The sequence below is a fragment of the Poecilia reticulata genome, linkage group LG17, assembly GCF_000633615.1.
Source record: "Poecilia reticulata strain Guanapo linkage group LG17, Guppy_female_1.0+MT, whole genome shotgun sequence".
NCBI lineage: Eukaryota > Metazoa > Chordata > Actinopteri > Cyprinodontiformes > Poeciliidae > Poecilia > Poecilia reticulata.
In genome coordinates, this window is record NC_024347.1 from 19,126,378 (window position 1) to 19,149,105 (window position 22,728).

General features: G+C 38.7%; 1 protein-coding gene across 4 annotated transcripts; it reads right to left on the reverse strand.

Annotated features, from left to right (window-relative positions):
* Positions 1-118: 118 nt before the first annotated feature.
* On the reverse strand, positions 119-22,423 carry LOC103479573 (oxysterol-binding protein-related protein 1-like). Of its 4 annotated transcripts, none has more exons than XM_008434080.2 (27): positions 22,076-22,423; positions 21,896-21,981; positions 21,734-21,808; positions 21,514-21,625; positions 21,322-21,407; positions 20,773-20,917; positions 20,579-20,646; positions 19,516-19,560; positions 18,442-18,515; positions 18,223-18,286; positions 17,995-18,096; positions 17,770-17,895; positions 17,487-17,565; positions 16,827-16,933; positions 10,059-10,227; positions 8,737-8,929; positions 6,994-7,069; positions 5,046-5,180; positions 4,812-4,909; positions 4,554-4,736; positions 4,366-4,473; positions 3,997-4,086; positions 3,685-3,811; positions 1,988-2,110; positions 1,781-1,904; positions 1,595-1,685; positions 119-937 (listed from the first exon to the last, which is right to left on the reverse strand). In XM_008434080.2, exons 1-27 carry the CDS (start codon positions 22,194-22,196, stop codon positions 835-837), a joined length of 2,910 nt encoding a protein of 969 aa, XP_008432302.1. In that variant the 5' UTR covers positions 22,197-22,423; the 3' UTR covers positions 119-834. The 4 variants fall into 4 exon arrangements, with proteins under 4 accessions (XP_008432302.1, XP_008432301.1, XP_017165715.1 ...); XM_008434079.2 differs by having other exon boundaries at positions 21,734-21,823; XM_017310226.1 differs by lacking the exons at positions 21,322-21,407; positions 21,514-21,625; positions 21,734-21,808; positions 21,896-21,981; positions 22,076-22,423 and having other exon boundaries at positions 19,516-19,562; positions 20,580-20,646; positions 20,773-20,865.
* Positions 22,424-22,728: the final 305 nt, after the last annotated feature.

A 22,728-nucleotide genomic window follows, 5' to 3' on the forward strand; every position in this document is an offset into this window, starting at 1 on the left:
ATCTATTAAAAGCGTATTAATCACAAGTGCAGGTTGCGGTCCTTGCTTTACTGTCAAAGGAACTCATTGCCACTGGGTCAGGTAGTGTATTAACCTTAATACATACTGTTACAACACATTTAGGATGTTTTATCATTTTTATTTTTCAAACCAAACTATCATTGTATTAGTCATTCTCTTTCAGAATCTAACATTTTTGCAAGCACACGTTTATTAGGGTATATGTAGACACATTACAATTAAATATAGTGACTTTTTCTCATAAGCAGAGGGCAAAATATTCTAWCACATTTATGTAAACACCAGATATCTGCACCACTCACTGTATCATGTGGAGAAAAAGGCAAATCTATCTCGGTTATCTGCTGTTAAAACTCTGCACTGCATAATAATATGCATGAACAAGTGTCAATCAGTGCCAAAGCAGTGTTTAGGGAAAATGAGCTCAGGCTAAGCTGCTTGAAGGGCTGTTCGTGCCTCACTGCACTGACACTGATGAGTAAAATGTTCTCCTGACTGACTAGAAATAATCAACACGCTTGAGTTAAACTAAGGTTTCTGTTTAAACACTCCACGTACCTAACGCAACAGTTCTAAAATACATTCTAGYCGTTCCACTACATGCTATTACCTTTACATCAGTGGTTAAGAGCCACAATAAATAAGAGTTTTTGTGCTTTATTGTTCACATAKGTCTTCCTTTTACCTCCCAAACTGAATCTCCCTTTCTATATAGACTCCATTGTTGAGCTGGTAATGCATCACCAGAGTATCAGCAGATGTCCAAAGGTAGTAAAATGGAAATCCATAAGTGTATCTGAGGATGTTTTACATTTAGTAAATGTCAGGCAGCTGAGTGTAATTCCTGTCCCAGTAGCCTTTTGCGTAGAGCCAGTCCTGAGCTTTGTTGTGTGGGTTGGGTCCTTGCTGAAACCACCTGCATGATAACAACAGATTATAATTCAAATGAGCAATATGCTTTGAGTTGGGGGGGGAAATAATACCGTAATAAAAAAAATTCTCAACTTTGCATAAACAGAGAAAAAACAATAGTAGATAAGAAATTCAGAGATGGATGGAAATTATGTAAATACAGTTCAATATAAAAAAAATTAAAATAATTGAAAAGTTCATTCCTTTCAATAATTCACTTTAAAATTGTGAAGCAAATTTATTATAGATTTATTGCACTGATAATAGCAAATATATCACCGAATCTATAATCCACAAGTGTGARAGGAATCAACCTTTACCATTTAAAATGAGTYACTGAAATACATTTTTATTCCAATGTAAGATGCACTCGAGTGCAGCAGACATTTCCGTTTGAAAGCAAGTATCACTGAAACACCAGACACAGTCCAAATCTTATCCTGAAGAGGGCGCTGCAGAGYAGCACTTTCACATCAGAGCAAACCATGCCCAGTGATWAAAGCAGATCTTTGAACCAAACCTTGGGCCAAGTGCAGAGCTCCTTCACATCATTGCAAATGGAAATAGATAGTTGATGACAACATGGGAGAGACGGTGAGTTAAATCAGCTCCAAAATGGAAAGCGAGCAACGCCAGACTGTAAATTGTATTTCCAACCAACCTTATTTTCCACTCCTCTGTGGATTTGGAGCGGTTTTTGCGGGCTGTACGCTGTTTCTCCTCAAGTCTCTTCTTCTGTGAGCTTGCCAGATCTAGAACACACAAATGCAGAAAAATCAGCGCCTCCAGAGATGCAATTAAATCGTCGCAGCAGCACAGAAAAGTCAGGTGGGGTCCGACTCAGTACCTATATCTCCATTCTCCATGGCACGAATGTCAGGCCTTAAACGGCTGTCGGTGGGAGGAAGGACCCCCTCCATGCTCTTGTCCAGCTCATTCAGTTGCATGGCAAATGTGGAGAATGCGTAGAACTGCAACAGAGAGACGCCAGTTGGGCTCAAACATCTTGGTGTTGTGTTTGTTTTAAAAAGCTCTCGATCAGTCTATTCGGCACCTTGGCTGAGTTTTCCGGTCGAGGTGCAATCTTCCAGATGAGCTCGCTTCCGGGGATCACCTGGACCGTCTCGGCATCAGTTGGAGGCTTTTCTTCTGACTCCTCATCAACATTGCTCTGAGGCTGTGGAAGCAGACATGCAAACAGTCAGAGTCGGCAGAAGGTACAAGTGGTGCATGCAGCCGCTTAGGGCGAGGAATCTAGAATTCACGCATGACAAATTGACACAGGCACAAGTTGTACASAGACTGATGAAGACATTAAAAGTTTGAAAGTCAATGGTGTCCTAATTTATAGCTAAATGATATTTTCAGAGCCTGGAGAATCATTATTGCTCAAKATAACTTCAGAAAATCAGCAAATAATKACCYTTTTCTCTGGTTTCTTGTTGAACGCATGATTAAACTGAAGTGTGCTCACTTAGCATAACTGCTGAAGGGCATGTGTAAGTCAGAGAAATAACTCCCTTTTATTTGCTTATGTCACTTATTTAAACATATAGAAGAACTTCCAAACAATTTAGCAATTTTTTTTTTTTTTTTTGCAATAATTTTACAGGGCAACTCTGTGATTAGAAAATGAACCATTTGTCCGGCACAATGGATAAATAGAGAGAAAATGGTAAAATATTTAAGAGTCCAGGACATCTCGGATGTCACTTTATCTTTAATCAGGTAAAACAGGTCTGAGTGACACTTCAGCAGGAAGACCTGGCTCTTTATTCCTCTTAAATTCTATATATTTACTACAGTGCTGACAAAGAATTGTCAGCAGCTAAAAAAAAATACTAGGGCAAAAAAGGATAACTATGAAAATTAAATGGTAGAAAAAGGATTAAAAAAAAACTTAAAGTGCTATTAATTTCATAAAGAATATAAAATAACCAATGTGATTTTTAAGCAAACTATAATCTGTGAAATAGTTATTTTTAACTTATTGTTTGTTGAATACTTAACCGATTAAACTGGATGAATTTAAAAATGATGAAGCACTGAGAAAGTTAGAGAGAGATCGGGGTGCTGGAGTGACCATTGGCCTAACAGGAGGTGGGCCCTCTATTAAAACGTGGCTTTGCAATCATGGGCATAATGCATTCACTGCGGTCATTGAAAAACATTACGGTCAGATAATTGCATGCTGCTTGAAACGGATAAATTAAACCTCTCAACATCATTAAACAGCAAACAGAGAAGGCAACCCAAATCATCACCTGCATATAGCTGCCGATCGTGTACATCACTTTCAATGGCAGGTTGCTAGAGAGCAGACAGTTTTATATTAGCATATTGCATCAACAGTGTGCCTAGCAACAAGACAAGGTCGCCAGGCTGCGGCGGAACCGTTTCTCCCAGATGTTTTCTACAAGCTCTTTCGTAGAAGCAGAAAGCAACTGCAGTGATAAGACAGGACTTTAATTGAGCCAACAGAGATGTGTTTTAATGAAAGCTGTAAACATTTTTTTTTTCTAATTTTTTCTTGTGATTTGAATTCTGCAACCATAGTGGAACCTCCTTGCTGTAAAATGAGAGATTAAATGTACTGTATTTGGCCTACATAGACAATACYGARACGTCTTTTGCTTACAAAATAAACCCACGAGCAGATAAAAAGTCACTGTCTTTTGCATCTGCCCTCACGCATACCAAAAACCTTTCAACCAATTAGAGGATGCATTTGAGATGGGGGAGACCTCTTACCTCTTTGTTGCCCTTTTTTTCCTCAGAGTTTTTTTTGTCCGCCTTTTTGTGGGCGTCAAAATTTGCGGGGTCRACTGTGTAGAGACACTCTGTCCATTTGCCATATATCGCACAGAGTTTCTTTTTACTGTAAACATAAAAACAACAGACGTCATTAAACCACAGCTTCTGCTGCCATCTGTTATCTAAGAGCAGAGCTGCTGAACAAATACTGTTCTGACAGACGAGTATAGTCAAAAATACTGTGCACCAGAAGCCATTTTGTCATCCTGCAATATGGTAAATATTTATTCATATTTAATGAATTAAGACCTTTTGTCTTGAATGTATCCTTCGACTTTATGAAGCTCTTTTCCAAAGAGGCTGCAGGGTTTGAATGTCATGCTGCACCTCTCTCCAGTTCTGAAACAGAACAACGGCCTGTTTAYGGATTCTCTTTCACTTTTCTCACTCTGCAAGACTTCATTCAACATTTATCTCGCTCACACGGCCCTGTGCTAATGACAGCTGTCCCAGTTTTTCTCCCATGATCAGTCAGACAGATTTAAAAGTAGATTGACATGCAGAGCACAGAGGAAATTGGAGGAAGAAAACACAAAATCCTGCATGCAAATGAATCAGGGAAGTGACTTTGCAAAGAGATGCACGAGGAACACTGGAAAGACGGAGGGATTTCTTTACTTGTGATTGATCACTTCCACGTTCCCGTACTGCTCAATCCAAAGCTGACCAACAATGATGTTRTGGACACAACAGGTGGGGTTTGTCCAGGTGTAGGATTCATTGTACCTGCAGAGATCAAACATCAGAGAGTGAGGACAAAGCTAACACAAAGATATTGAACCATTAGGGAAGCAGACTGAACTCACTTGGGCAACTCTAGAGTTATGGTTCCTTTGGGTTCTGCTTCTATGCTCTTCCCCCAGAACTTCAGCTTGGGATATATCGAACCGTGAAAGAGAAAATCCTCCCTGAGGCCCTCGGCGTGAAAGGCACTGATCGGGGGGTGATGGCTCACCTGCTCGGACATCCACCTGAAGCCCAGATCCTCTCTAGCGGAGAGCAAGAGAATAACAGAAGTAACAGCAACTCAACCAACAACAAAACTATTCGTTCATCGGTCATACCTGATCAGCTCATATGTCTCCCCCAGCAGCGGGTTGAAGGGCTTCCCTGTCCGCTCCCACTGTGATGCTACAGCCGACACAGCAAAAGCTGCAACACACTACAGAACAGCTTTTCATGAGAAACGAATCAGTCAACTATTTGATGGTGACAGTAAAGTGCACATTAAACTAAATGTGCAGGRTCTTCTTAAAGTTAACACATTTATATTTAAACAAACAGGGTGCTTAAATTACCTTCATCCTCTCTACTGAGTCTGTAGCAGCATTAGCTTGGTGGATGAGGTAGGTGTGCTCCATGTATTCTGTGATCCGCTGGAGGAAGCTCAAAGGCTCGTTAAAGATCACAGGCATGGCGATCTTTGATAACTCCTAGCAGAAGAGAGTTTGAGGAGATAAAAGGGATTGAAGGAATAGCAACATGGTGGTGCCTTACAACTTTAAGGCAGTGGTTATTTAAACATTACCTCTTCACCAAAAATTAACTTTTTCGAGCACCAACACAGAAAAAGATACCGATTTCCTCCCACTCAATTTTTTGGTGTAAAATTATTCAAATTCCAAGTCAACAGCTGTGGCTAAAACAAGTGAATTTGAAATTCTGGACAATCTTTTCCACATGTAGGTGCCTGTCTGATGCTTGTGGTTTGTATGCGTAAACTTCAGAAATGTACAAAGCTATTAGAAAAAAAAAAAAAGGTGGTTTGAGTTTGAGTTTTATGTTATTCTCAAAGGAAATCTGCAACTTCAGAACCAATTCCATGCAGCAAAAACAGCCATAGGTACATCTCAGTTCACTTTCCTTCMTTTCTTGAGGTTTTCCAACTTTTATTTTGAGATGTATCTGAAGCAAATCCTTTTGACCGTTTAGGTTTATTGGCTCCTTCTTTCCAGAACGACAAATTTACAAAGTTGCTTTAAATTCCCATACTTTTATCTATTAGAAAAGACTTCTACATTTTAGCCCCACCATCCTTAATCCCCGAGTTGTTCTGATCCACCTCACCCCATGTGCTGCAGTCTGATTGTTGAAAAGATATCGCTCCATCTAAACACGATCGCTTCAGTCTGACAGTTCTCAGCCAYGAGGCATTAAAAGGAAATGCCTCATGCAGAATCTGAATCAATTTTCTAAATACTTCAAACCACGATGCATATCTGTAGCTCACCTTACATCAGGTAAGATGTGGTAAAAACTTTTCCTGAATTTTCAGGTGTTGATTTGTGATTGATCCGCCGCAGTAACGTAAGCAAAGACAGGTGTCTGTTGCTCCCTGGCACATCGAGCATCAATGTCCCAGAAACCATTTTTGAATAAAATCTAGTTTTATTCAGCATTTGCCAGGCACAATAAAAGATATGTAAATAACTTACCAATCAGCTAGATATTTTMTAACACATCTACCRTATAATCAGACACCCATTTACAAGTACCACTGGTGGTACAACAGATTGATTGTCTTAATTTTAATTTTACACACAAGTTAATAAGAGGAACTCAAATTCGATCTGTTCTGATATGGGAGGAGTCTGAAAGATTTATCCTATTTTCTCCGATTAGCCCACACACAAAGCTAAATTGGAGAGATTTARCAGACGTGATATGAAAAGGCTTGTAAAAACAACAAACTCCCTCCTTGAGTTTATGTTATGCCTTCACCAAGTACATTCATGGAAGGAAATAAGATTTGCTTTTATGGCTGCAGAGCAACTTGTATACTTCTTTTCAAGTGTAAAAAAACAAGAAAAGAAAAATGCCACTTGGAGAACAAAATGTGTGAATATAGAACAAAACAGTTTAATTAGTGGTAGATAATGGGTAGTTTGTATGACTGCAAATCACTCAGTCACCACCAAAGATGAGAGCAAAGAAAAATAAAAATCAATGCTAAATGGACTGTACCTATCTAGTGCTTTTCCAGTCATACTGATCAAAGCACTTTACAGTAGACCCACATTCACACTCACAAACTTGCATTTATACACCGATATGCAGACCGGTAGGTAATTTGGGGTCAAATATCTTCGAAATGTGAGGAAGCTGAAATCGAACCTACACAGTCACCCACATAATCATTGTTCAACACCTACTTTCAAACCAATATAAATCTGCATTCGTTTGCTCTAAATAGGTTAAAGCACACAGAGTAAAAGACTGACTAAAGCTGCTTTTTCTCCAACTCACCATGCCGATGCATTTTTTCAGAATGCTCCAGACGCTCACATCATTCCTGGAGAACATTGGAGCAGGCAGAGATGTTCTGTGGAAAGCAAGTAGAAATCAAARGAATAAGAGAATAATAGGTACTTGAATCTAGACAGCATATTACTTCAAAAACTTCAAACTACATCAATCCATTTATTTTCCCCCTCCACTGTAGCAGCAGCTGAGTGAAACACACCCAGATCCTCGTATTGTTTTGGCAGCTGCTGATGTGCAACTGTTCTGGTTAGAAGCCAGCAATGCAAACAGCGCGCTGCACTATAAATTGAGCCGCCATTTTGGGGGAAACGGGTTATACGACACCAGGCCTCATGCAGAACCCCAGAACGGATGCTCAGCTGYGAGTGGCTGTGTGCCGAGTTTTCAATACTGGCTCTGAACCCTTTTTAATTAATCTGCCCGAATRCTAAGCCATTTATTACCATTATCCATAAACCTATACTTTTCTGCTTGAATAGCTTCGCTGATGTCTGTAGCATGGACTGTTTTACAGGTAAGCTGACTGGAGGCAGATGGTGTCCTTGTTCAGAAATGAGTGCTGGAGCAGCTAAGCACATACAAAGCCTTTACTTCAGCTAAATAAACAGAGATGCAGGGAGCGAGGAGGGGCTTCGCTCCATCTGTACGATGAAAGGAGCAGTGAAGCATACTGAATATACTTCTGGCCTAGTTTTTGTTCCAGTTCCCTTGACTCCAAGAAGTACTTAAGCATGGTGGGTTTCTTTCATTATGATAACAGCAGGACTTTTATGCTTCCAAAATAGAGCACATCTTTATAAAGCTGTACTTCTATGTTTGCGGGATTAGTAGCTGGTTCAGATTAAAAATAATTTTTAAAGATTTAAGATTTTTTCTTTTATTTCATTAACTTCTGATTAGCATTTAATTATTTATTAAGCATTACTAGGCGTTTATCCATTTGTTTAGAACAGAATTCTCACAAAGAGATTGAAGAAACAAGACTTATCAAAAAAAGGATGTTCCACAACCCCTCTTACAGCTGATCAAGTTTGGGATTGGATCAATAATCATAAGACTGAGTCTTTGGTCATTTTTGAAACCATTTGAACAACATATGTAATTATAATAAAGATGGGAACAGAGCAAACAGCCAAGCAGGACACGTCTCTGAATGAGTAAGTTTAAATAAACAGAAACTTGATATATCTTTAATACACACAGCTAAGCATACATTCAGAAAGGCAACTACCTGATCCTTAGAGCTTTTTCTCAACCATCACAAGCTGAATTATTTAGAGATCAGCTGTTGAATGGGCAAAGAGGCACTAAAACAAAACCAGGATCTGAAGGGAATTTAACATTTTGATAAACACCAATGAAATTATTATTCACTTGGAAAGGCAGTGCTCAGGAAAAAACACAAAGTTACTGACTATTCTCCGTGGATCAGTTCAAGTCAAGGGGAAAAAAAAGAAAAAGAAAAAACTACAAAAAAAAAAAACACACCTGACCGCAAAAACAGACCCGAGTGGAAAGGCGGCATCTCATTACGCCAACCCTAACGACTGGCATTACACTCTTGCAGAGTCAGGTCATCAGTATTCCAACACTGGCGAGATACTCTTTACAATGTACTGAAATTTGCTAAAAATAAACATATAGAAACAAAACTCTGGGACGTGACAATTTATAGAAGATTTAAACAATAAATGAGCGCGACATCCAAACCGGAGCGCATCCTACCTGTGCTTCCTCACTCCATTGTGCTGGGCAGCTTTGTTGCCATCGTTACCCTCCCCTGACATGCCGGCAGCCCCCCTGTGTGCGCCGGGATGATGGAGGCTGTTTTGTAGAGGGGTGTCACTGCCCTCGTCCTCTTCCCAGGAGTAGCTGGCCACAGACAGAAAGCCGCTCACAGAACACTCCGACTCAGACTCTGTTGGGATGAGGACGGTGAAGGGAATGAGTAGAGAGAAGGGCGGGAAGCAGGCGGCAGCTCAAACCAAACATTTGCAAAGACAGGTTCTATTAGTCSGCTCAGTCATGCTCCCGCTCTGGGCTGATTAAACAGCATACGCTCCAAAAACAAAAAGGGCTGGAGCCCGAGCTTTTCTCCTCCCTCCCAGCCAAACCCCACCTGAGGATTGTGTTCCAATAGRAGGACACAGGGAGGCTTCATTTCCTCTTACTTWGTTTAGTCTCCAACTACTGGATGCTTCTCCTCCCTTGCACAGCACTGCCAGTGGTTTCAAAGGCATTCGTACACACAAAGGATAGAAGATCACCTAAGCATTTATAAGCAAGAGGAAAATGTTTATCTAAAATAAGTATATCCCTGAGCTATTATGATTAATATACATTTATTGAACATAGGTTTTAAAGGAATATGCAAAAAGCAGACCAATTAAAATGAAAGCTTTCAGACACACTAGGCTCGGCAAATATGAGATTCTGATAGTATATTTACCTTCCAAGACACACCACAGTMAACGTGAAGACAGGAAATGTTACTGTAGCAGTTACCACAATACCACTCCGTTGGAGCACTGGTGCTGGAAAACGATTCGTTAGGCTGACAAGACTACATTTTAATTTTCTTCTATGCATAAAACCATAGCGGAGGCAACATCATGCTATGGCGATAAAGTTCATACCCACACTCATTGTGCTAGTGAAGTATTTTAGTGAAGAATGACAAGAAGATGAAATTCAGATAAAAAAACATATTCAATGATGTTAACTTATGAAACTTGGGAAAATATTTTTTTAAATACTACGATAATAATATTATTGACCCACATTTTTTTCCACTACTCTCTGTTCTGTCATCACAATGTCCCCATCAATCACCTTCACCTTAAAATTAAGGTAAACTGCAAAATGTAAAAAAAAAATAAAATAAATAAAAATAAAAAAAGCCAAMGGCTGAAACTATGTGCATCAAATTTATGCTAGCACAATTTCAATTTTCCAGATATTATAATCAATTCATTATCAGTTTATAACATGGTCATAAGTAAAATCATTGTTTCCCTAATCAAAAGCCTGCGTAAGAGGTTGCTGACCTGAAATAGCGTCATAGAAGTCATCTTCAGTGAGGGTGCAAAGTGCAGACGACCTCCTGCTCCTGCTTAAGGACTGCTTGAGTTCGTAGTGCTCAGTTGCCAAAGTCTGCAGGGCTTCTGTCAGAGCTTTGTTCTTCTCCTCTTCTTGCTCCACCTTCAGGCTCCACACCTGTAAGCACCGGACCACCAGAGAGATAAAGGACAGGCAACCAGCAGGGAGAACGAAAGGAATCTGCTCCACTGACATTAATCCAGTGTTTAAGTGCAGTCATTCGACGGGAACCAAAGCACAGCATGTGAATTTCTAAGTGGTTTTTGATTAAGAAGTCAACATTTGTCTTTTTTGCTTCAGTCTGAATCATTTGTGCACRTCGGCTGGCAAGTTTATTGCTTTAAACATGCAGATAGGTGAAGTGTATGTTTCCTGCTGGAAATATACACCCCAGTTTCAGAAAGCTTTGTAGGCCAGGATCAACTGTCCTTTCAGAGCAACCTGAGCCGAGTCCCTTTGGGACACACAAGATCAGTGTTTCCTGTTGTCTGCTGCTGATATGCATCCTCTGCTAATCAAAGCAGAGTCAGACCAAGAGAGAAAAAAAAGAAACAAAAGAAAAAAAACAAGCACACCATTAAGTATAATGTGTTATCTACTGCAAATAATGGTAATTAAAAAAAAAAAAATCTTCCATTTACCTAATGCATGGATAAAGTAGAATGGAGCACTTTCCATTTCTAAGTAACCTTCAGCAAGACAGATGAGTCAGAGAAAGAGGAGCTCGAAAATCAAACAGTAAATCAGGGACTGCAAACTACGGCCAGAGTGTTCGACTAAAATTAAAAATGTTCAGCCTCATCACTTATACTACTGGGACTATTGATTAGCCTCTCTGAAGAAAACTGCCACTTGGAGACCATTTGTCTAACCATTTCTTGAATATTGAGCAACCACAGACAACAAATAGTGATTTTTAGCAATTTTAGACTATAGATTTGTTCAAAACGTACCTTAGAAAATGCTGAGCATAATCAATAATTACTTACGAATAAAATGTTTTCCATTGTGGTATAAACAGACAGCCTTGCCATGCTGCTGCTTTGCTTTTTTTAGACAGTGGAAGAAGCTGATTCACACAAGCGTCCACAGATGTGTGGTGCAAACACTGTAAATTTAACACCAATAGCTACAGCCGTCACTTTCTTTCCTGCTCGACGTTCAGCTCCTTTAGGCTGCATCCGAAGCATCAGAATGGTCGTTCTGTTTGATAACGGCTTTAAAATTTATGTTTGGGAAGCAGAATCAAACGTCTTTGCTTTTCAACCTCAGCAGTCGGCCTTTCAAGATGAACCAGTAGACTTTCGGAAGACTTAATGACGGATTGATTGATGGATGGATTGAAGAATGGAATGATAAACAAGAAGATGAATGGATGTGAGAATATACGGATGAGCACTCAGATCACACACTGGATGAATGGAAGGATTAAAAAAATGGATGGATCACAGATGGACTGACAGGTTGACTGAAGGATAGATGGAAGAATGGATTGATTATTGGGTGAATAGATCAAAGAACAGATGAATGGGTGAGAAGACGCATAGTCAACACTAAATGGATTGACAGATGAACAGAATGAAGACTGATGGGTTAATTAATTGGTACATAGATTGAAGAAATTGATCCCTGGACTGCTGGCTGAATGAGAGGACAGATATAAACTTGAAGGATTGATGAAGGAATGGATGGACAGAAGGACAAATTAAATGAAAAGGGTAGATCAAAGAATGTGCAGATTGAAGAAAACGGTTGGAAAAAAATGGGTAAAGAAACAAACGGCCTAATCGAAGATTATAGTAAAGATTAAAGACAGATTGAAAAAACAGATGTTGGATGGAAGAATAAATGAATAGAATAGATGGAGTGATTACAGAATGGATGGACAGGTGAATCTTTTACATAACTGAATGGGGAATAAATTCTGGAAATACCAATATATTTCCATACTTCTACCATATTTACTCAGACATAAAATCTGAATAAATTCCACCCTGGAAAACTTTCAGGCTGTGTGAAAAAACTGACTACCAACGACGAGGGAAAAAAAAAAGAAAAAAAAAGTGAAAAAACAATGGACATTTTTCACAGCCTTTTTCCAGAAGTGGGATGAGGTGATGTAAATCATCTCTCAGTGTAGGAGCTGGTGTTAACACCGCTTGTCCCAGGCACTTGGCACAAGAGCCCATCCACTGTTGTGCAACCATCTCAGCCAGCTCCTTTATTCTCCCTCCATCCCCTCGCCTGGGCACAAACTGTGCTATTTTAAGCCTGGCTGAGACTCTGTGCCGTCGCTGGAGCCTGAGAGGGATGCTGCTCCCTGGCCAACACCCTGAGGGGAAGAAATTTTATTTTGCTCTTTGCTGAAGGGAAAGCAGATCTCTAAAGCAAAATTATCACTGTAATGCTATGTTATAGTAACAGTACAGCCTACTGATCATAAATCTATGGTGTCACATAACCAATAACTTTGAGTCCATCGCCTACCTCAGCAGACAAATTTAGTAGCTTTTTATGAGGATATAAATTTGTTTAACACATCGGCATCCAAACTGACCAGATTTTATAACTTTGTTTTGTTTTGGTTTTTTTTTTTACAATGAAGTCATGACTACTGGGGAACCCAGTAAGGTCTTCTTGCTCAGGATTAGAGACTCCTAAGTGAGTAATGCAGTCAAGTTAGTTAAGTAAACGCCTGTCAGTTATTACTGTAATGTTTAGAGATGGTCTGATCAGTCGYCCAAAATCTGAAAATGACMATTTAAGAACTCCCATCATTTTTCCGTCCATAAACAAGACAGACAACAGTATGTCCGTTGATGTACTTCTAAAGTCAGGGACGTATGTTTTGTTACATGAATTGGGATGATCGGTTTGAGTTAAGTTTGAGTTCTAGCAAAGAGATTTCATTTTCATCCACAGAAAAAAACAAACAAAAAATTGGAGTGGCTGAAAATCACAACTGGTTGGTCAAATTTAAAAGAAAACTAGACATTAGTATCGCCTAGAAAAYCCTTGTTGATGAATCTTTAATAAAGCCTAAACTTAAGCTTATAGCACAGTACCAGGACTTTTGAGCTGCACTCAACTTTCTCAAAAATTGCAAAGAAAAATTCAAAATCTCTGAAAGATACAGTGATACTATTCTTATACCTCTAGAGCAATTTATACTGGCAAGTCAGCTTTTCTGCATGAGAACATTATACGCCGTCAAGCTATAAACCTCAATGATTTTCTTTCCCTGACAGTTGTGAAAGCGTACTGCCAAATGAGCACTCGGAAAGCTTGGGCCTATAAATCAGTGAGGGCTGTCAAATACACAGGAAAGTTTCTGGCTGGGACTTTTAAATATGTGGACCAGTTTGTAGAGATGCACAGATCAGATTTTGCATGAGACCATAACGATCATCAGGTTGCTCTGAAGAGTAACACAACTTCGTTAAGAACTATGACATACTATAGACAAAATGTGCTACAGATTGTTTGAAAAAAGTATTACTTTWAAATGTAATAGATGAAGGAATTTCAAGATTATTCTCCTGTGTATGCATACAACCATAATGTTCTCAGTGGGCACCTAAAGTGCATCAGATTTTCTGCWGTTGGTAGATGATGGAACAGAAAAGGAGGAGTTATTTTTGATGCATTTAAATCAATAGGTTAAAAGAAAACTTTTTTTCCAGTAGTTGACATGTAGATCAAAGAATAAAATCAATCAAGGAAGAATTAGTCGTTTCCAGTCGTATTGGGCTGACTGATGGATCATCTCTAGTCTGGATCACCAATGATCCAGACTAAAAACGGCATGTACTTGCACAGGAAAGCACACTGCAGCAGCAGCAGCAGCTGCTGAAATAGGTCACATCCACAATGCTGAGGGGCATTACTGTAACTGCTGCGAAACCCTTTGAACCAAGAAGTGCMGTCTCTACACAATCTATTCATTCCCAGAAGTTGAAGAGCAACACCACATGGTCAGTGTTGCCTCTCTGTATTGTGTTCAAAAACACATAAGGTGGGTTAGTGATAAAATCCATCAGTGGTGTGACAATAAAAATTCAGGATTAGACCTAATGCTGCTTAATACCAGCAATCTCAGCAGTGGAGGAAATATAATCCGGCTATATTGTCACGTATAATCTAATCCGGTTAGTGCCGTAGAGTAGTGGATGTTGCATGCTTGTTAAGACATATTCTTTCTCGTCTTAATCAAAGATTTTCACAGCTGAGGAGACAGCAGGGGATGCCTTTATCCCCCTTATATTGACAATGGCTGATTATTTTTGTGAACCGTTTTGGCAGCCGGTTTCCACTAACTTAAGATGGTTTGATTCTGAATTGTTTGTTATTCTGTTTTCCGTAATTATAATTTTTTTAAAGCAATTTCATACTTATATCTTTTACACGCGTCTCCCATGAGATTATGTCTGATTAATGCTCTCATATCAGCTCTAAAATTGATGCGATCATTTATTTTACCACCATCAGTAGAGAGCACGGACATTTGATGGGGGGGGAAGAAAAATGTTTAAAAACTTCAAACAAAAAAATAATTTCAATAAGCAAAACAGAGCCTAAAAAGTCTCCAGTGCAATTTCAATCAAGCCAGCCTGGACTCTAACTTGAACTGAATGCATTACTTAATGACCTGATCTCATTAAAAAAGATGAAATGAGCAGACAAGCACAAAGCAGCACTTCTGAACCACCCAATTTATCATGCTGAATATGGATGATTAAATCCACAGAAATAACCTTCACATACTGATGAAAAGCCCTGGGCTGTGCCCACGCATCAGACCAAAGCTCAAGACTACAWAAAAWWMMWWAAAAAMMWTTTAAAAAATCCACCCTAAACTTCAAACGCCTCACGCCAAGTCTACAGGGACCAGCCCACAGTAAACGCAGTTTTCCAGCTGACAATCGAGAGCAAAGCTGAGAATGTTGCAGAAAAACAGCAGAGACCTRTACCTGTGAAGATGATGGATGAGTGTGCCAACACTGCCTCTTCGCCCTCCTGTGCTCAGATGCTTTGGCATGTGCACGCTYGTCTGCGAGCGTTTTGTTTTCAAATGGTGAGACAGAAAACCCGCGTCATGAGTTCCTTCACTCAGTACAAGCACAGYCTTTCCTGTGAGCATGAGGGTGGAGGATCTAAGTCTGAGGGCTTCRCTGTGAGCGTGTCTGTGCTGATCAGTAAGCCGAGTGCAGACCTAAGCAGAAATGCGGATCTCTCTCCCATATCCTTCCTACAGACATGCCAGTGATTACCACATCGTTCACAACGCTCCCCCCCCCTTCTCCCTCAAGGACGGAGAGCAGGCACCGAGACAGGTGGACGGTGACGTGGATGCGCACACACAAATTTCAAATCCGATTGGCGCGAGAGCGCTAACGTAAGGGAGGAGGGGTCTGAGGATGTTGCAATCATTCAGTATATCATCATCAGCCAATAACAGAACAGGACATGGGGTGTGGAGATGAGAGTCAATGAAATGAAGATTCATAAAGGTTCGTTGAGGCACAGCAATGATTCAATTTGGAAGTCACAATGCATTACAATAAAACGCTAATAATATTTTAAGGCACTATGAGGATAGTGGATATGGGAAAAAAAAAAATCTACATACACTAAAAATGGTTGAGCCTAAATTATTTGGCTCGACTGTAAATTAGGTTCTCTAAAAAAATGTAAAATCTTTTAATTTGAACAAGAACAGTTAAAATGGTTTTAAAAAGTATTTAATGGATTTTTGTCCAAATTCAGCATTCGTTTCTCCATGCAGTGACTACTGCCATCTCAAAATTGTTCAATCCACTGAACTGAATTTTTCACAAGAGCACATATTTGCCAATCAGGCGTGGTCAGGCACACCTGGTGCAACTAAACATAACCTCAAACCTTGCATGACATGCAGTGTGATGCAGAAGTAAGGTTACATTAAATGTTAAAATAGGGCCAAGTTGAAAGAATAGTTCAAAATATGAGCAAAGAGGTACAAAAAGATAGTAAAGGCCCTAAATGTTTGTAGCTATAAAGCTGACAGCTTCATTCAAAATTGTAAAAATAATGTTTGCTGCATCTAAATGTGACAGAAAGAGACAGAAAGCCATCAACGGTTGTCACAAGATTCCTGAGGAGGCAGGTGGTTAAAAAAAAGAATAAAAGAATAAACAAATACATATAGAGGACATGCACAGAGACTTGGTGGTATTRAGTTTACAGTTTCCACAGTAAGAAACATGCTTGAATTTCATAAATAAATAATAACAAATAATAATCTTTATTGTTATTATAAAACCATGCAATGGTTTTGCATAGATTATAACGAAATTAATGAAAATACTTAATTTAATTCCCTTATGGCTACCATGGTGTGCACTATTACGATAGAAGATGGAAGAGGAAGTATGGGCATTATTGGTGTCTGGCTATAAGTCGCATTTGCAACAAGTCAACAAAATGGTGCTCAACTAACTAATAAAGACACTTAGCAWGAAGGGTTTGACTGATTTTGAGTCTGCAGTCTTTAACAGTTGCTAATTTAGATAAACGGCCTATACTAGTAGCTATATTGAACTATTAAAAATGTGTCTTGCTTGATTATATTTACTATGAACAGCTGCTAGATGATATATTTTACTAGCAGACCTGATTTGAGGGAAGGCAGAATCGTTTTTGGTAATCGCTCCAAGATAATGAGTTGTTATCTTTACCTCTTCTTGTTTTGACAGCAGCTCAAGGCATAGTTGAAGAACATCACAAGTTTTACTTGAAAGCTTGCTAGTCTCTTTGGCTTTAAGTAGAAGGTGTGCAGCCATACCTGGAAAAAAAAGAACTAAATTTATGATGACATAGTTCTGAAATAATGATGCAATTCATCCTATTGTTTTTAAGACAGTGCTCAAATGAAACAAAGTGCACCAAGAGACCAATTTTTTGGGGGAAATATCCATTACTTTAGTAAAACCTAATGAAAATCTATCAGAATTTTTTAGCTGCTAATTGAAGAATTAAGAGTGAATTAATTGATGTTTACGAGGTCATATAGTCAACAAATTCCTGACTGATGCTAATGAGTTTTTCCTCATCTGTTCTTAACTCTCTTTAGATCAGGGCATGATATGTTGCTTTTAGAGATTGTTTTTTTCTATTGAATGCTTCAATTTATTATATAAAAATGAATTATTTGGATAATTTGCGTGACGTTAATAATTTTTGACAATCTGAAAAGTTTAGGAGCTCCCCCAAAAAGGAAAGCAACAATAAATCTGCTAGGGTGCTCATACTATGTCACAGTTCAGTAACGAAATTCCATTTCTTTTCCTTTTTAGGGAAGACGCTACATGCATTAGAAATTGCTATCTGCCTCTTACCAGAATGCTCCTCATTCTTCACCATGGACTCAAATATTGACACTTCACTCTCCAGGTTACGTTGGCAGGCCTTAGCCGACTGTGAAAGCACAGGACAAGGAACTGAATGAACCAATGGAACCACTTGCAGCTCTCAACAAAAACAGGCTTGTTGTGAGCTCATGATTAAGGTTCAATCAAGAAGGAGGAACAAAAATAGGTGCATGCTCAACTCGAGGCAYAMTTTATCTATAACCCACAATCAGAAAGCCCGYAGAATTTTTGTCCAACAGAGCTTACTTACCTGAACAGCTTGTGTCAAATTTCTCATCTCCACATTACCATCACTACCTGCATCCCAAACAATCTGCTCCTTATTGAAGTGACGAGCGCTGTAGGACGCATGCTCCTCCAAAGCATCCAGCCATCTCTGTGTAAGCAAATCCCAATAGTTTGAAACCATTAGTCTGTTCAGCTATACTTGTAGAGGCAGCAGCACTGCAGCAATATAGACAGTGCTTTATCTCGCCTTCCTCGTTGCTATGGAGTCCATCTTTGAGGGCACCTTGAAATTATGCACAGTGTCATCGATGCAYCTGAGCATGAAGAAGCAGTGATCCCATGGTTTCACCTCGAGTGACAAAACACACAAAAAAGTCAAAAACAAYGTTGCAAGTCGTGTGATCACAAGTGAAGCATGTTTTACATGAGAATGCTTGTACAGTCGTGATAGAGGAATCTAACCTCTGCTACTCACCATGCAATAGGCTTGAGAAAGAGATTCACATCCCTGTTTTCTAACTCCAGCCTGTGCATCGGCTCTACAAAACAGATAAGTGACAGTAAAGGACTAACAAATTGCAAATGATTCAGAGAAGTTGCAATTCCCCCTCACCTCCATTCTTTACAGAGTTATAGATAAATATTTTGTTAATACACCAGTTTATTATACAAGTTTCAAAATAGGGTGTCTCACTGTGTGGGGTACCAGGAGATTTTTCCATTCTCAATTACCACCCAGTAAGATCGCCAACCAAGAAAACGTGAACTCTGTAAAAAATAAAACAGATAAGTCCAGCAGTGAATTGCAARCAGGTATAAATCCAGTTAATTCATCCATCTGAGAAAAATAGAAAATAATTTTTAGATGTCTTTAACTGAAAATTAAAGACATCTAATTTAAGATACTTTTAATATATATTTTTTAAGAAAAACAAAAATCTTAAACCCACCAACTAATGATCTAAAATGTGCAATTTAACAACAAACATCTTGCATAAACAATTATTCAAAGGTCTTCCTTAAACTATCAAACTCTGGGAAGGTTTTTATTTTGTTTATGGAAAAAAAGGAAGCAATGCCTCTTGGGAAATGATCAAAATGATCAAAGACAATAAAGCATCAGACCGAGAAAAGAAAAACTGGTGAATACTGCTCATAAACATCTGGTTTCAAATATAAATATGAGCAGATACAGTTAAACTAATATTTGTGGAAAAGCAAAAAGCAAATATAGATGTAAAGAAAACTAAACACTATGTGATAAAATTAGATCAAGTCACAAACATTACATCCATTCTTTGCTGTAAATTCGGTGTTAAAATTGTCCAGCTCACACAAAAATCACACTTTATATCATTGTTCAGTGTTTACTTTAGCTTATGCTTAGGTTTTACAGAAAAAWTAGCAGCAATAGATCATCCACTTCAAATCTATTTTTGGGGGTCCACGTTTAAATTGGTCTTGGAAAAAGGCATGCAGTTTCCTATACTTTCTGGGATTTTTAGCTTTTGTACTTTAAGCTAGCTATGATAAATCTTAAATGCAATCTAGCAGGCTGGATTGAATTGAACCTCTTCCTAAATGTGACCCGTGGACCTTTGGAGGGACACATCAGTTAGGTTAGTAGCTGTTTTGACAACTTAAGGGGCTCCACTACAATATTAGGCAGCTGTTTTTACATTGTTTGTTGCGGCTGATTAGTACCACCGAATGTCTGGATGTTAGACTAAATAAGAGCAGATGAGAATTCACTTTGACATCTGTGTACCTTCCAAAGAGGGCCCTCAACCTTCTGCACCTCACTGGTCACATCCTGAAAAACAAAATTCTCCAATTGGGTAACAAATAGTGTTTTTTCAGAYATATCTAGAGCATTTGACAGCTTCATGTGTAGCATTTTTCTTTCAGCACTATTACTTAAAGAACTTAGTCCACACAATCTTATTTTTGAAGCTAGGCCAGGTTGATCAGACATTCAGAGTACAGACCGCTGAGCCATTAAGTCTTTTCTGCATCGTCAGAGCCCAAGAGAATACAAACAGAAATAGAAAGGAAAATGCAGAAAATCTGTTGACTTCACATCCCCACCGATCATGAGGAAAAATACTAAAGCATAGAATAAAATCTTTAGACAACTATAAAAGGCTACAAACTCGGCTTAATAAAAAAAAAAGTGCATCAAATGTTTCAGTTACTTTGCTGTATTTAACACTTAATTATGCAGCAACAAGAGAGGCTAATAGGAAAGCCCCAATCTAATTTTTTTTATCGGTCAATGAATCTTTATTAAAACGTAGAGCTGCAGTGCAACAGACTTGCGCAAAAAACACTAAAGAATTCAGATGCTGTGAATTGTTTTGCATTTTACCAGGTTGCAACAAAAAACTTAAGTACAATTCATTGTGATAGACTAACATAAAAAAACAAGTCCCCAAGTCGTAAGTGGAAGAAAAAAAAACACATTATAGAAACAACATATTAGTTGCATTTATTGCTGCATGTCTTTTTGTCTGCATCTCTACCAGCAACAAGGGCAAAAGTTAAGTCATTGCAACTTTTATCATTGATCTTCAAGTTTTACCACAGAATATCCGATTTAGTTCTGGGATTATACTGGGCCATTTTACTGCATGCATATGCTTGCACTTTCTGTTTAGGGTCATTGTATAGTTGAAAACTCTGCTTGCTACTCATATCATTTGTGGCCTCCAACAGGCTTTGCTCCAGAATCCACTGTGTAATTTACTATCCATAGTTCTGTCAATCATCTTTCCTGTCCCTTCTGGTAAAAAAAAAGTCCTTCCTACAAGTTGAATATTGTTTTATTCTACCTTTTTTTGATACGCTGCAAGCATCTGTTTGAGTTCATCAGTTTGAACCAGGTCCAGAGCGGTCTGATCTGAAAAAGACCAGCTATATAAATAAATAAATATTTTGACAAGATGTACTTTAAAAGAGTCAAAACAATGTTTTATACTTCCCCCCCAAAAAATAAAAAAAAATGAAGACAAGATTAGTTTCATACCGTTACTATTCCTGATATTCGAGCTTGCTCCAGACTTCAGCAGCTTTATGATGCAGTGCTTCTGCCCTCTGTAGGCTGCACAGTGCAAAGGCGTGTTTCCAACTGAATCCCTGCAGTGGACATCAGGAGCCTCCTTAGCGCCGAGCTTGGAATAAGAAGACGACAGTGGAAAAACTGAAAACAAAATCTGACATTTATCTCTTTAGCAATTTCACCTTCAGAAAACTTAATAACAGAGATGTTTATTATTACATTTGAAATGTACAGTGACAGTGATGAGGTATGATTGAGCAAACCAAGAATAACTTGTAGGCATAATCTTGGTTTTAGCAACCCTGCTGATAGACATGATACCAGTTAAAGCTCAGTACTAGGAAAAACTGCATAAAATCTGAATAAATTCCTGTTTGAGGATTTCAGGAACAACTGGAAAAAAAAAGACATATGAAACATGCGCTAAGTTCGAAAGAGGTCAATAATCTAAGGAAGAAAACACCCTCTCAGCTAGCAATTTATCTTCAGAAGTTCCATGAAAGGTCAGATGCTAACCAATTTAGACAGAGTGGAGAGTTCCCCCTCTCTAGCAGCCTCCAGAAGCCTCTCCTCTTGTCGCCTCATCTCCCTCCTCTCTGCAGCTGCACAGACCAAACAGCACTTGAGTACAAAGACAGCTGAGCTTCTGTAATGAGAAGTCAAACACAGTATATATATATATATATATATATATATATGATTTCATACCCTCCAGCATGGTAATGATTTCATCATCATCTGTGACGTCTTTGGGGATTTTAGCTGTACCATTGATTATACTGGCACAGGCATTGTACCGGAGCAGAAGCAGAACAATTTCCTTCAGAATAATAAAATAAATAAAAAAATTTGAAATGGAAAAAAAATATTATTCTCAGTGCCAATAGACACTGAGAATATTGTCAGTGGATAAGTAAGATATTCATACCTTTCTTCCTGTGCATGCAGCTTTGTGTAGAGGGGTGTCACCAATGTCATCTTGCACATTTACATCCACCCCTGCCTGCAAATGCATCCACTGTGGTACATTTATATGGCTGAGTGCATTCTATATATAGAATATACAGAGTACTCTATATTATAAAATCACCTTGAGTAACTCTTCCACAACATCCCTGTGGCCAAAGTTACAGGCCAGATGAAGAGCTGTCCATCCTAAGGTGCTTTCAGACTTGGCTGTAATGAAAATGAGGAAAACAGACTTTCCGAGGCACACCTTAAGTTATATTATAGCAGCTATTAAACTTCCACACCCCTTTCCCCCACTTACATCTGCAATTAATGTTAAGCGAGTTGGTTTTGTCTCTCCTTGAATGAAGCAGCTTCTGGATGAGAGGGCAATTGCCCTCTTTCACAAAAAGAAGAAATTGATCTTGGGTGTTTTCCTCCATCACTAGACTTCACAACACAAGTTAACTCAAAAGTTAACAAGATTCCTGGACGCACTTCCGAGAATCAAAACAAGATAGGCGATGTAGACAACTAAAACATTATTTTTTAAAAATAGTCTGTCTAAATGTGTACAAGAATGCTAAGCAAGCTTTTACGACAAGAAGCTTGCTTTAGGGGGGAAACTTTCCTGCCGAAATTAGATAGCGTCCATCAGCTGACAAACCTCCGTCACGTGACCTCGCAGCTGTTAAAGTGGACTTGAGTTGGGGCGCTGCTACAGTGGCCAACACTGCGGGCATGTAGGGTGGTTAGCCACCTTAGCACAACCCAAAGAATCGAATAAACTAAGAAGCTACGCACAGCATCGTATAATTTTGACCTCTTACTTTTTAGACTTATTTTGACATATTTGTTTAGCTCTTTTAAATTCATGTATAATTAAATTTAAGAAGATTAAAAAAAAAAAGAAAAAATAATTAGTAATTATGTATGTACTTTCAATACTTATGTAAAAGATAAAACATAATTGAT